Source organism: Sinocyclocheilus anshuiensis, unplaced genomic scaffold (assembly GCF_001515605.1).
Source record: "Sinocyclocheilus anshuiensis isolate Anshui unplaced genomic scaffold, SAMN03320099.WGS_v1.1 scaffold161, whole genome shotgun sequence".
Lineage (NCBI taxonomy): Eukaryota > Metazoa > Chordata > Actinopteri > Cypriniformes > Cyprinidae > Sinocyclocheilus > Sinocyclocheilus anshuiensis.
Genome location: NW_015539832.1, coordinates 175,278 through 190,159, shown reverse-complemented (window position 1 = coordinate 190,159; position 14,882 = coordinate 175,278). Strand labels below are relative to the sequence as shown.

The following is a 14,882-nucleotide window of genomic DNA, read 5'->3' as shown; positions in this document are numbered from 1 at the left end:
GTAATTATTTTCTACGTGTATATATTTTCAAATGTAATTTATTGCTGTGATCAAAGTTGAATTTTCAGCATCATCTCTCCAGTCTTCAGTGTCACATGATCCTTCAGAAATCATTCTAATATACTGATTTACTGCTCAGTTATTATCAGTTATATTGGTGCTCAATTATTAACAATGGTTCTTTTTGTTATCAATATAGAAAACTATTATGGCTGTGTAACATTTCTGTGGAAATTGTAATGCATTCTTTTTTCAGGATCCTCGTTTTAAAAACATCTTTACTTGCCCCAAACATTTGAGTGGTAGTGTATCACAGTTTCCACAAAAATATTCAGCAGCACAACATTCTTCAACATTGATAATAATCAGAAATGTTTCTTGAGCAGCAAATCAGCATATTAGAATGATTTCTGTAGATCATGTGACACTGAAGACTGGAGTAATGATGCTGAAATTTCAGCACTGCATCACAGAAATAAATTACATTTTACAATATATATTTACATAGAAAACAGTTATTTTAAATGGTTGTATTTTATATTATTTTAAATAATATTTCACAATATTACTGTTTTTATTGTAATTTTAATCAAATAAATGCAGCCTTGGAAAGCAGAAGAGTCTTCATTCGGAAACATTAAAAAATCTTACCAGCCTCAACTTTTTTGAACTGTAGTGTTTTTGTTTGTTTGTTTATTTAAAAAATTGTATTACTCACTAAACATAATTGAATCTGTCAAATAATTAGACTACCTTGTGTCCTGTTCATTATATCAGTGGTAAATGACACCCAGCAGTAGCTTTTTATTAGTTGAAATGCCCGTGTGTGAGATCTCTTTTAATTAGCCGTTAATCCGTCTAATGTGACCTACCTTTGCAGCCACATTTATAATTGTATTTTAGTCAAAGATAATCGTCTTTTCATGAGATTTGAGGCTTGTGTTAGTGCAATCTTTCACATCTGTCTTGAATCCAGCCGCACTCAAAGCCAGCCTTCCTGTGCTATTTTATCTGTGCGTGTCTGGTTTCAACGTGGTTATCTTAAATGTAGAAGACAGTATTTTAATTAGTGTGTGTATATCTGTGCTCTTACATCTTGCTGATGCTATAGTTGTGTGTTGTAGCGCTCCGGGGTGTGTTAGCGTAGCTGGATTTAGCTCACTGCAGATCTATTTCAGTGGAGAAAGAGGAGTGTGTGTGTGATTGCGAGAGAGTATCTGCTCGTAGGTGTGAGTCACTGGATATAATTGCCTCAGAATCTCACACACACACACACACACGCGTACACGCACCAATCAAGGCATGATAGCATGTCAGCCACAGGATTCTATCTCTTACAGATAGAGGCGCCGGATCAATCAGAGCCGTTTTGATCCTATTTAGATAGGAAAGAGCCACGACAACAACGTCCCGTACATGATTCTCATTTCTTGTGTTTGCAGCGACAGGGGTTCGGCTGAGCCTCGGGGTGGGAGGTATTAGGGAATATTTTGGGATAGAAGACAGATTAGTTGGGGAGAAGTCTTGACTGAGCCAGATTTGACTGCTGACAGCTGAGTTATCCTCCCACAATCCCTGGCTATGAGGGCTGGGATCCTTTACTGAGCCGTGCCCGGGGCTTATATAGATGGATGAAGAGGAAAGAGAAATAAGTCCGGGTGTCGTGGGCAAGGGCAGGAACGCAGGCGTGTGTGACGCTGTGCTGTGTGTTTCAGGGTGTGGAGTGTGAGGTACAATCACTCTCACGACCAGCTGCTGCTCACCGGCAGCAGCGACAGCAGGGTCATCCTGTCCAACATGGTGTCCATCTCCTCCGAGCCGTTCGGACACCTGGTGGATGACGACGAGCTCAGTGACAACGAGGAGAGCCAGCAGGAAGACAAGTACACATCCCTTTCTGTCTCTCTCACCTTCCACATCAGCTTTTTTTGTGTCCTCAGATTTTCCATATAAATGCAACAAAATACATTTGTTCTCTTCAGCTGAGTTCAGTACAATTCTGTTCATTTGAATCCCGTTCAGGAAAATACAGAGTTCTGGCATGAAACTCTAGATGGCGCAGTCCGATAGGTCTAACTCAATCTGACCTAATGACATAATTATCACATGGCACAGCTGATTGGTTCTCTCCTGTATCGGTAGCCAATGAGCTCGCTGCTCAACATTCAAATATGTGATTAGTGCTTGCTTTAGCAGTTGCAGCTTGCTTCAGAAACCCTCCACCTTCCCCAGCTCCACCTGTATAGATCTGCTATGAGGTGATTCATGTATGCTATATGTGCAGCAGCAGTATTTCTTACATGCTCACAGCAGCATGTTGTGGATGTATTGGCACTAGCAAGTCTTCTCAGTACTCAGCAGCAGCAGCAGTGTAGCAGATCTATTCCACCAAGACCAAATACATTAACATTGTCATCTACATTACCACGCCAATCCCTCTGAGAGTTGTCATGACAGAAATTTAGTTCAGGTCAGTTCGGTCTAGCTAAGTGTTTTTCAGTCCAGTTTGGTTCAGTTAAATTCCACAAAATATATTTGTTCTTTTCAAATGAGTTCAGTACAATTCTATTCATTTCCAGGTCAGTAGGATTTAGTTCAGGTTAGGGCTGGGCAATAAAATGTTAATGATTATTATTGTGATATAATTTTCCTCAATAAAGCGATAACAAGAATTTGATAAATGTTCAGTATAAAAAAACGTAATGAAACAGTGCTATTCATTTGAACTGAGTTTATCTAGTTATCTAATAAATATTTATTACTAGCGTTACTAGCGTTTATCCACTCAGCTAAAAGTTCAAACGGCAGCGCAGCGCGAGCTCACTAGAGCAGATGCGTTCACTCACTGAAAGTCTCGGTCATGCGACCACTAAACAACACTGTGAGATCTGGTGTGAAGCGCTTGGATTCAGCGAAGAACACAAATAACTTGTGATGTAAACTAGTTTATAGAAATAGCACTGACAAACAGAAGAAACACTGTGCGCAATGATACAGTCAGAAGGCTTTTCAGTCTACAAATCGCCATCATTTACCATGGATTTATTGTAGTAACACTAACTGCACCATGATGTGTGCTTTTAACTGTGGTTATCATGGTCTAAATGTATGCTACTATGGAAGCATACATTTATAGTTAATTTTACTAAACCTCAAACAGTTAGAATAATTAAATAATACAATTATTAAAGTTGTTAAAATTTTTACAGATGTTACTGTTTTTAATAATGAATATTAATTTACATCTGCGTCCTAACTCAAGCTACTGTCAAATGTGCATTTCTATGGGAGTCAGGCAACACAAATCGGTTTCATGATTTGAAACATTATCCCTCATTAGAACGTGCAGAAACTAAGAAATGAATGTTTCTATAAATTCATCTATTTAATTTTTCTATTTATTTTGTTAAGGGAAAATAACTGCAAAAGTGTACATAATTAAAAAATGTGAAGTGTTTATCATGTTCTGACCATGACGAGTAGTTTAAAACCACAATTTTCACAACTTTCACTTAGGAGCAAAAATCTGCCTTTAAATTTTAAAGAAATAGAGATTTGAATTTATCATGACAATTAACAATATCGATGATATAAACAGTTTTATCGTGATAATTTTTTGGCCATATCGCCTAGCCCTAGTTCAAGTCAGTTCAGTTCAGTCTAGCTCAGTATTTTTCAGTCCAGTTTGATTAAGTTAGATTCTAGGAATCACTTTTTTCAATAGAATTCATTACAATTCTATTCAATTCTGTGTATTTCAATTAAGTTCAGTACAATTTAAGTCAGGTGAGTTCATTTTCAGTTGAGTTCAGTACCGTTCCATTAAATTGTTCCATTAAATTCTAATCATTTCAATCCAGTTCAATATCAATTAGATCAGGTCGGTTCCATTCTATCTAGCTCTGTGTTTTTCAGTTCAGTTTGATCTAGTTCAATTATAGGAAATACATTTGTTATTTTCAACTTAGTTCAATGCAATTCTATACATTTCTATTTAATTCAGTCAAGTTCAGTTCAATCTAACTCAGTATTTTTCAGTCCAGTTTGATTCAGTTAAATTCCTCAAAATATATTTATTTTCAGTTATATTCTATTAATTTCAATCCAGTTCAGTATCGTTTAGTTCAGATAAATTTAGTCTAGCCCAGTAATGTTCTTTTTAATTAAGTTTAGTACAATTCTGTTAATTTCAGTCCAGTTCAGTACAATTAGGCCAGGTCAGTTTAGCTCAGTGTTTTTTGATCAGTTCAGATTGATTCAGTTAAATTCCACAAAATGTATTTTATTTTCAATTGATTTCAGTACAATTATCTTTCATTGCAATCCAGTTCAGTACAATTTATTTCAGGTCCGTTATTTTTCAGTTGAGTTCAGATACCGTTCTATTAAATTCTTATAATGTCAATCCAGTTCAGTATAGTTTAGATCAGGCCAGTTCAGTTTAGTCTAGCTCTGTTAAATTCCACAAAAAGAACAAATGTATTTTAGTTTAGTTCAATACAATTCTATTCATTTCCATTAATTTCAGTCCAGTTCAATACAATTAAGGTCAGTTTAGCTCAGTGTTTTTTGATCAGTTCAGTTTGATTCATTTAAATTCCACAAAATATATTTTATTTTTAATTGATTTCAGTACAATTCTCTTTCATTTCAATCCAGTTCAGTACAATTTAGTTCAGGTCGGTTATTTTTCAGTTAAGTTCAGATACCGTTCTATTAAATTCTTATAATGTCAATCCAGTTCAGTATAGTTTAGATCAGGTCAGTTCAGTTTAGTCTAGCTCTGTTAAATTCCACAAAAAGAACAAATGTATTTTAGTTTAGTGCAATACAATTCTATTCATTTCCATTAATTTCAGTCCAGTTCAGTACAATTTAGTTGAGGTCAGTTCAGTTCAATCTAGCTCTGTATTTTTTGCTCCAGTTTGATTCAGTTAAATTTCACAAAACACATTTGTTATTTTCGGTTGAGTTCAGCACTATTCAATTCTATTAATTTTAGTCCAGTTCAGTATAGTTTAGATCAGATCAGTTCAGTTCAACCAACTGTAACTCAGTGTTTTTCAGTCCAGTTTGATTCAGCTTTGATTCCACGAAATACATTTGTTTTTTTCAGTTGTGTTCAGTACAATTCAATGCAATTTCAGTTCAGTGAGATAAAAATAAATGTATGTTTAAAATATATTCAATTTCATGGAATTTAATGCTATTCAGTACATGTCAGTTTAGTTGAGGTTTGATTCTGTTGCATTCAGTTTGTGTGCCACAGTACTTGTATACAGTTATATATTGCTAGCATCACTTACTCTGCTCATGTATGTTGTGTGAAGGGGGAAAGAGCCCCTGCGGGACAGCATCATTGCCACATATGAGGAGCACGAGGACAGCGTGTATGCGGTGGAGTGGTCTGCTGCAGACCCCTGGCTGTTCGCCTCCCTCAGCTATGACGGCCGGCTGGTGATTAACAGAGTCCCTCGAGCCCTCAAATACCGGATCCTACTGTAGAACAGGTGAGCATCAGAATGATGGAAAACAGGGACACTAATGATACTATTCAATAATGAGTAATGTGTAAAAAATAACAGTTGGTCTCTCTCTTTTTCCAGGATGAACTCACATTCCCAGCTTCTGCAGACGTGGATGAGTGAAATCCTGCTTTGACTTCATACGGGACTGTTTGAGTAAACTCTATCGCATTAAACGTCTGCAGCAGCTGAGCTGTTACTCGTCACTGTATTTGTGTGGTGATTTCCCAACACCTGATGATTTATTGAGCTGGTCTGCCGTTCATCAGCACCCGCGTTAGTTAATATGAACGCAGATATCGGTGTTCTTGTGTTTTTGCGTGTTCTGTTTGGTGCTGTGGGAAATCAGAACCCTGAAGATTAATTATGATTATGTGTCTTATCACAAAAGCAATGCTCTGTGGAGCTGTCAGAGAAAGCCTAATTACCCCTGTATGTTTCCCATAAAACAGCTTTAATTAAAGAGCAAGATTTGATGTCCTTCTCCCCTTATCTGGCTCTCCTCTCCTCCGTCTGTAATTGCGAGGCGAGTGTTTGTTAAAGCACCTCCAGTGACAGCCTGTTTTAATTGCAGCTTGACTCTCCACATCTCGGGCTGCCAAGGGACGGCCGCGGTCCGATCCGTCAATACCAGGGCCGGTGGAATGAGTCTCTGAATGCATAATGTCTTGAGTGGCGCCTCGGATTCTTTACGTAAGCCGTCTGTTGTCAGTGATGCGGGGAGGTTAAATGCGTTTGGAGTTGAGGGATTTTAACCCTCCGTGGTCTGTCACAAGCCCTGCTGCCCCTGCTCTTCTGTGGACGTGCCGGTTGTGAGAGCGCATGGAGAGATATGACTGCGTCTCCACAATGTGTCTCCATGAAAGGTGGTATTCACTTATGAAAGTTCCTATTTAGAAATCCCAATAGAGCATAACAGTCTCGTTCTGGTTGTAAAATCCTATTCATTACAACATTCAGAAAAATTAACATCTCTCAACACAGACCCACTATGAGCTCTGAGATCATTCAGTGATGACATACTGTTAACTGCATTTCTAAAGTGAAGATTTTCCGGTGAAGGACTACACTACCCATACTCCTGAAGAAAGATCCACCAATCAGAGAAGCTGCTTTTACTGTGGAAACGAGAAATGCTATGAAACTGTGTAACATTGCAGATGGTCAAGTTGGTCTTAATGCATTCAAAAACTTGCAGCTGTGGTTGTCAGAAATTCACCATAAAAACACAGATAGTGTTTCAGGTATTACAGGATGGCACATTGTTGCCTGTATATTTCACATCTCATAACCATATATAACACATACGCACTAATATGCCATCCTGTAATTTGATGGCATGCTTTAATGTTAATATACCAAAATATGTTTTATTTTACATTAAATTGTACTTGATAACCACCATAATGTGGTAAAGTGGGAAGCTCAAAGGAGTTCATTGTAAGTAGCTGTCCATAAAAATGGCCAATATGCATATAAATACATATAAAGGGCCATAAACAACACAAAATAAATCTGAATTTCATGTGTAAAATTACATATACGGTGATGTTACACCATTTAAAATTTTTCACAGTATATAGTAAGGTAACTTATAGTAACCCAGTTAACATTTTTTTTTTTTTTGGTAAACATTACAAAAAAAAAAAAAACTTAAGCTATGACTTTAAGTCAATGTTTTTTTTTTTTGTTTTTTTTTTCAGTTAATTTTTCAAATGACATTGAAGTGAGTCCATCAAAAAAATACTCACCCTCATGCCATTCCAAATGTACATTATATGACTTCTTTCTTCAGATGTACATAAATGAAGATTTAAAATAATAATAATCCATCTCTGTGACTTCATATAATGAATATGAATGAGTGCCCAAATGTTGATGCTCTAAAAAGCACATACAGCCATCATGACAATAATCCATACGACCCCACTGGATGAATCGGTGCTATCTGAAACAATACAATAGGAGTGTAGAAGAAAAATACAAATATCGTAAACTTTTTAAACTGTAAACCAGCCAACTTCCCCAAATAAGTGAGAAAAATACTTCAGAACTAAAGTTGCTGAAAGAGTATGTAGTCACTGTTAGACTGAAACATACTGTAGCACAAACATCTGTACAGTAACACAGCAGACTGCGTCAGGTCACCGCTTAATGTCGTTCATCTGTGTATTATAGCTCTGTGATATGATTTGATTGCTGTCTCTGTCCGATCGGAGCGCTCTCATGTGTCTCCAGTGCTGTATATTTGTATCTGTCATATTTAAATACTGTTAAATCTATTGAATACATTCAATATTAAAACCACGGGGTCACTGTTGTGCAGTTCCCAGAGGGCCCAGCCAAAATTTGAGTCAGCTGCTCGCAAATGAATTAAATGAAATTAGATTTCATTTAATAATTTATTTCTGTCTCTTGTGCGGGAGAGCGGCCCTTGGAGAGCCCAGGTGATGATTACCTTCACAAGAGCTCTGATTAGCATTCAGAAATAAACCCCAGCAAATAAAAGGAACGTGCAAACGGAGGGAACGACGGGAGGAATGGCTGGGAATGAGTAATCGGAGGCTATTGGGATGGCCTTGGGAATATTTCTGAACTCAGCGTTTCTCTATTTGTGGAATCCTCATGGGGAAGATTCTTTCATATGACTGGCTGCTGCTCTCAGCTTACGTCTCTTTTTCAGATTATTTGCATTTCAAAAGCATAATGTTTTTGAATCCATTGCACCAGTTGACTAGTGTCCTGCTGTGTTTGGATAATGGGTGGCATTTTCCTGATAAAGCCTATTCCAAGTTCCACAACTGCACTAATGTTCAAGGGTTTGGGGTCAGTGAGTCTCTTCTGCTCACCAAGGCTGCGTTTATTTGATCAAAAATACAATAAAAACAGTAATATTTTGAAATATTATTACTATTTAAAAAAGCTGTTTTCTATGTGCATATATAGTAAAATGTAATTTATTTCTGTGATGCGCAGCTGTATTTTCAGCATCATTACTCCAGTCTTCAGTGTCACATGATCTTCAGAAATCATTCTAATATGCTGATTTGCTGCTCAAGAAACATTTCTGATTATTAGCAATGCTGAAAACAGTTGTGATGCTTCATATTTTTGTGGAACCCGTGATGCATTTTTCAGGATTCTTTTGATGAATAAAGAAATGCATTTATTTGAAACAAATCATTTGAAACAGTATATATAAATGTGTAAATGTCTGTCACTTTGAATCAATTTAATATATCCTTGCTGTATACAAGTATTCATTTCTTTAAAAAATAACCATACTGATCTCAATCTTTTAAACAGTGTATAAATGGTAATCCAGAAATCAGCATATTCTAAAAAAAAATATTTTCTGTTGTCTTCGTAAGACATTAATGATGAAAAAAAATTTAAAAAAGATTTTTATATTATGAAAAAAAAAACACTGATTTTATGAATTTCCTTAAACTAAACAGCGAAAAAGTAGAAACAAATGAGAGGTTTATTTTCCTTCATTTTATATTGTTTTGTGTTTTAAGTGTAGTATAACTTTTTATTATTCAAGTTAAATTAAATGATCGTTTTGTATTACTAACAAATTAATTACACACCAATGGCTCTTAAAATATCTTAAAAATAAACAAATAAGAAATGATAGCCTACTGTTTTGCAGAAGAAAAATGAAAGGGATTTTTAAAAAATCCTAACATGCTGATCCAAACATAAAGACGCAGGATGAGAGGATGTGACTGCAACTGTCAAGCTCTAAGAAGTATCATAAAAGTATTGCATTATTCCGTCTTCTGAACTGATTCAATTGCTTTGCTTAAAAAAAACAGTTTTTGTGAAATTTGAGTTATTCACTAAACAAAAAACATTAGAATCAGACATGCATGTGAGAAGTTCTGTTTGTTCACATTAGCACACTATTGAGCACTTACAGAGAAAAAAACCCATAATGAAACGAGAAGACACTGCATTAATGGATTAATGTGATTTACATGAGCATACATAATCAGAATAAGACCCAAGTTCTGATTATATACTAGTGCATGTAAACAACTGAGTTGCCATAGTCTGTTATAATACTTCAACACAAATGTTCATTCTTCAGTCCCTTGCATTTTTGTCAGTATAAAAAATGGTCAACTGAAGCAGAGCTCAAAGATTCACACTTTCACCTTGTTCTCTGAGTGAAGGACGGTAGAGCAGCGAGTGATGAGAGCAGCACTATATAGCAAACTATTTTCTCCAGTCTGAGTTTTGTGTGGTTTTGGGGCAGGACTAGCTGTTTGGTAGCGGTTTGAGGGTTCTGGAAAACCATGCAGTTTGGATTAAAATGGAATTATTTTGGCAGTTCTATTCGGTGCCGCTAGTGGAGCTGAAATGGCTTGTATGTATTAGCTTGATGGCTATTTGTATTCATACGAGAGCCGCAGCTTTTGCAGTTTCTCTGCGGTGAATGTGGACAGCCTCTTCGAGTGACAACCCTTACCAAAAAGTAGTATACTTCAAGTTTATTTATAAAATTAGACTGAAAGTATACTTTCCTATTTTTTAGTTTAAAAGAAGTATACTAATAGCACACTTGAATAAACTTCTTTTTCGTAAGGGAAACGATACGCAGATGGGGAGAGACTGCTAACGGAAGCCACACATCCAGCCTATCAAGTGTTCATCAGTCCTCATGTTGCTCTCCCTATTACTTGATTTTTGCATAAACCTCCAGCTATTAAAACGTGTGCACTCTTCGGCTCAAGATAGTTTGACTATGTGCATTCACATATTAGACTGAATCGCTGCAGTGGACGGAAAGATTTTCACTGGAATAATGACTTAAAATTTGGTCCAGTTTGATCTCATTGTTATTATATTTACAGGTACTAAAATATACATTAAGATATATGCTGAAAAGTGCAAGATGTATTGGAATATGGACTAATTTTTGATGTTTTGGAGCTTTAGCTCTGGACTTTTGTTGTATGCCAAAGCACAGAGAAGATTAATTCAAAATATTTCCTTCATAAGAATGATACAATGTGTTACGGGGCAAACGAGACCAAACGGTGGCAAACAGGTATATTGAGGGCAAGACACAAGAGTAGTCCAGTAAACGGGCATGGTCTGATTTATATAGTGTGTGTTATTGGTAGCAGCTGTGTGTGATTGGTTTCAGATGAGCTTGTGATTAGTGCAATGGAGCATGGGAAATGTAGTCCAGGGTGATGTGTAACAGTTTGTGTAGCAAGAGTCAATGTAACGGAAGGGTGACTTCTGGTGGCGATCGAACGGAAGTCCATGGACAGGATTCGTGACACAATGATTAACCCGCTGGGCCTCTTCATTTGGAACTGACAGAAAAATTTTGTTTTTTGCTTCATCAGAATGGGATGACACTTTTGTCACATTAGCTATGTGAACTGAACACACACAAATCATGGACATGATTCGGATATGCTAAAGGGTAAAAAAAAAATAAAATAAAATAAAAAGTAACACTTGGTACCTTTGCGGTCAAGAATGACAGTGGAAAAATGGCTCATAAAAATGTATGAATATTGCATAGTATCATAACATTTCAAACTAATCCCCTGAAAATTCTAAATAATAATGCAATAATAATAATAATAATAAATCAAGGCTTCGGCCACTTTTGACTGCAAGGGTACCAAGTGTGACCCAAAAATGAAGGGGCCCAGAGGATTAAATAAAGCAATAGTTCCCAACCTAATGCACATCAGTTGCCTTTAATTCGGTTGGACTAGCGCTAAAAAGCGTCCTGTTTTTGTCATCAAGTGAAAAAGAGAAATAAAAGCCCAGTGCATTCATTTTTCAGACTAATTGACTTTATGAAAGGTTTTGAGCTCATAAGAAGCATCTTCCAGCTGGACTTGACAATTAGCATAAAAAATGCACTTTGGTTTGGCCATTGTGACAACGGGCAAAAATATAACACACCACATGCTTTGTCTTACATGAACTTGCAAAGTGTGATCTGTATGCGCCTTAGCCAACACACTGAACAAATAATTGGTTGTGGAATGGCGTAATTGCGTTCATTTCTCATGTCCGTTGTCTCCAGCGATATGGCCTCTGAGGAGTGAGTTAGATGGAGCTCTTCTTCTAGAGAGTTCTGGCTTACAGTCATTGATCACTTTCAAACAGGAGCCGTTTCTGTCCTAACAGTGATCCCATGCCTCTGCAGTGACATTCCTCATCAGTCCAGTGTGGTCAAGGGTCTAATGAATATACTGCAGAAGAGCGTTGAGGCTTTTCTCTTTGGTCTGTCTGTGTTGATGGTACAGTATGTTCGGCCATTACACCGCATAGAGATCGCTGCACATATTATGTATGTCACTGGTAAATATAGAGCAAAAATCCGACCAACAGTAAAAAGAGAGTCTGTGGATTTTCCGCATCTAGCAAGACTGAGCTTTTGGGTCATCTGTCTATTACTTCCATCTAAGTTGTTTATTGTGTTTGATCTGGTTTTGAGGACGGCACACTTGACATTGCTGGAGGATCTTACCCTTATTGCTGGAGGATATGAGCGTCTTTAGAGAGCATCACATGTTTGCTGAGAGTGACAAATGAGTCTTCAGACTGTGCAGAAAGCCTGTATATGGAGATGGTTTGGGCGTGTTTTATGAAAATGACTAACCTGAGGCATGTGGTCGCTCGTTTAGAATATTATCAATTCATTAACATTAAAACGAGGTTAAAAACAAATTAGTGCGCATATACACTGATTTTTTTAAATGGAAATTATTCTTCTGTATGAAAAATCCATGTATATTTATAATAGTGAATGAGACCCAATGTCTTTATTTATAACCTATACATTGCCGTGAATTTGTGCATAAAATCCGCTCACAAACGCTTTCATAAACACATCTTAAAATCTTAAATTTAGACAAGAATGTACTCTAAATTTAGAACTGGAACCAACATGTTTCCTGATGGCCTTATAAACATCTATACTGTACGGTACTTAGTAGCATTTTATTACATTTATTACCAGTATTTATGTACTATTATTTCCAGCAGTGCACACATTATTGCAGTTCTTATGAAATATCACTACTGTATATTGCAGTATGTGACTGGCTGATTCAATTTTGCCCGTGCACAGATCTTCTGCAGTAGTAAGAGCCGTTGGCTTTATCACTGCACACACAATTATTTGGTCAAGAAGCTCAAGTTTGTGGATCCATTTAATGATCATTTTGCTCCCATGCAAGCTTTGCTTCACATTTGCTCTCGCTTGCATTTTAAGTCATTATTGCCGTTTTATGCACAGTGATTATTAGAATGTGTTTTCATGTTGTTGTTGTCATTACCGGAAAGCATCTTGGTGATGCAAATGTAATTGAACACTCTAATTATTCAAGCACATCTCCAGCCTGAGCACTGAGCAGTGTATGAATATTCCTCCCACACTCTCACAGCGGAGCGGAGAGGAGTTATTTCAGGGAGCGTGGCACTAGACCATTTCCCAGCGGTGTTCGCCGCCCCTCCTTCCTCAGGAGGAGAAAATATCCGTCTCTACTCTCTCACTAGTTTATTACCTCTATCTAAGCCACTGGATCCATGATTTGAGAATTAGTAAGCCTGCTTTACAGGCTGAAGCTACTTCATCTGCTGTGTGTGTGTGCTATAATAAGAATGTGTGCTGTTTCTCATTCCTGTGTGGAGGAGGAGGAAGTGACCTACATAGCCGCCACCTCAGTGTTTGAGTGCTGGATTTGCATTCAGAAGAGCGTGGAAGAACAACACGACTGCTCTCCAAAAATGATGCGATGTAATGCGGTTTAGCGGCAGGGTGGCGCTGTGAGAAACAAAGGCTGAAGCTGATAGAACGCTTCTCGGGCTGCTTCTGTTATTGTGCCTTTGTCAGGTAATGTTGAGAGATATTTGATTAATTGGTGAGAAAATGAATGCGGGTTGCTGGATTTCCTGCATGTATGGTTGGGTGATCATAACAAACATTAGAGATACTGGCGCTCATGATCACAAATGACACTGCCATTTAGAAGTATCTGCAGATGCAGATGGATGTCTTTAGAGTCTCACAGCATGAGCACTGCATTTTCAAACACCATTTCAAGTTAAAAAATACCTTTTAGTATGAGATCCCCGCATTCTGTGTTGCAGCTTCTAGCTGTTTTTATTTAAAGATGTGCCGCAAAGCCAATGATTACATCTGTATCTATAGCAATGACACAATGATTTGGATAAGTGTTATTTTGGTATCACTGATATACTATTATAGTTAGTGTTATATATTTTTAATTAGATTTTATCTTTTAGATTGTATTCTTTTATTTTATTAACCTCAAAAGAAAATATTGCCTTGACAACTAGCTGAAAAAAATAAAGAAATAATATTTTTCTTATTTTATTTTATATCCGTTTATTTTTAATAAGATTTTTTTTCTTACAGTTTTAGTTTTTCAGTTTTATTTAATGATTTATAGCCCTAATTTAGATAAAACTGGATGTCAGTTTGCCGAAATCAGTGTTGTCCCCAACACTCTTTCAAGTCATTATAACTTCGGTAAGTAATGTATCCGCCATTACATTAGCAAAAATTCAGCAAACTGTCTGTTATTGATAATAGAGTAGCGATGCATGAAGCACGGCTCACACTGAAGTCAAAGCAAGCAGCTCCCTGTTGGTCAGTGTGGAGACTCAACTTGAAAATGAGTGAAATCTGCATGGGATTCCCATGAGAATGACTGGATTTTGCCAGCAAAATTTGGCTAAACGACTGTAAATGTGACCTCGGCTTTAAAAACTGGCCGAAATAAGGCAGCATAATTATGCAGTATAGTTTCTGCTGCTGTCCAGCAGTCTGGTTAACTGTTAATAAAGGGTCGCATCCCTGCAAAGCCTCTGAGACTCTGCCAGCTCTCAAAGCAATCCCATAAACACAGCAAGGACACTCGTCTAATCCGGTGTGTCCTAAACAACAGCCTGCTTTCCATAAATTCAGTGTCTCTTCATCCCTGTGAATGCATCTGCATATTGTTGGCTTTTCTATACGAACGTGAGCCACATTTAGCACTTGGCATCAGTTTGCCTTGGATTAATAGGACTCTAGTTTTATGACGGGTTCTATCGGGTAAATGAGCTTAGAGCTAAGCTACCTGAATAGGATTCATATGAATTTTAATAGGAGATCCGTTAGTATGTGAAATGAAGGCAGGATAATTTATGCCGCGCACAAGCTACCAAAACCACCAGAGTCATTGTGTTAATTCCTCATAATAAACAGGAAATCATGTAATATTCATGCGAATGTTTGTGGGTGAAAGCCATTTGTATTTCTCTCCCAACCACGCACTTTGAAGCGAGAGGCTTAATGGAATAATT

At 37.1% G+C, this 14,882-nt stretch overlaps 1 protein-coding gene across 1 annotated transcript in view; it reads left to right on the top strand.

Moving 5' to 3' along the window:
* eipr1 (EARP complex and GARP complex interacting protein 1) overlaps positions 1 to 6,001 on the top strand; it is a 40,689-nt gene extending 34,688 nt beyond the window's left edge. Inside the window, exons 8-10 of the mRNA XM_016480448.1 lie at positions 1,716 to 1,883; positions 5,331 to 5,510; positions 5,607 to 6,001. Of these exons, the coding sequence (XP_016335934.1) occupies positions 1,716 to 1,883; positions 5,331 to 5,505 (343 nt within the window). The 3' untranslated portion in view covers positions 5,506 to 5,510; positions 5,607 to 6,001. The remainder of the gene's footprint in view (positions 1 to 1,715; positions 1,884 to 5,330; positions 5,511 to 5,606) is intronic.
* Positions 6,002 to 14,882: the final 8,881 nt, after the last annotated feature.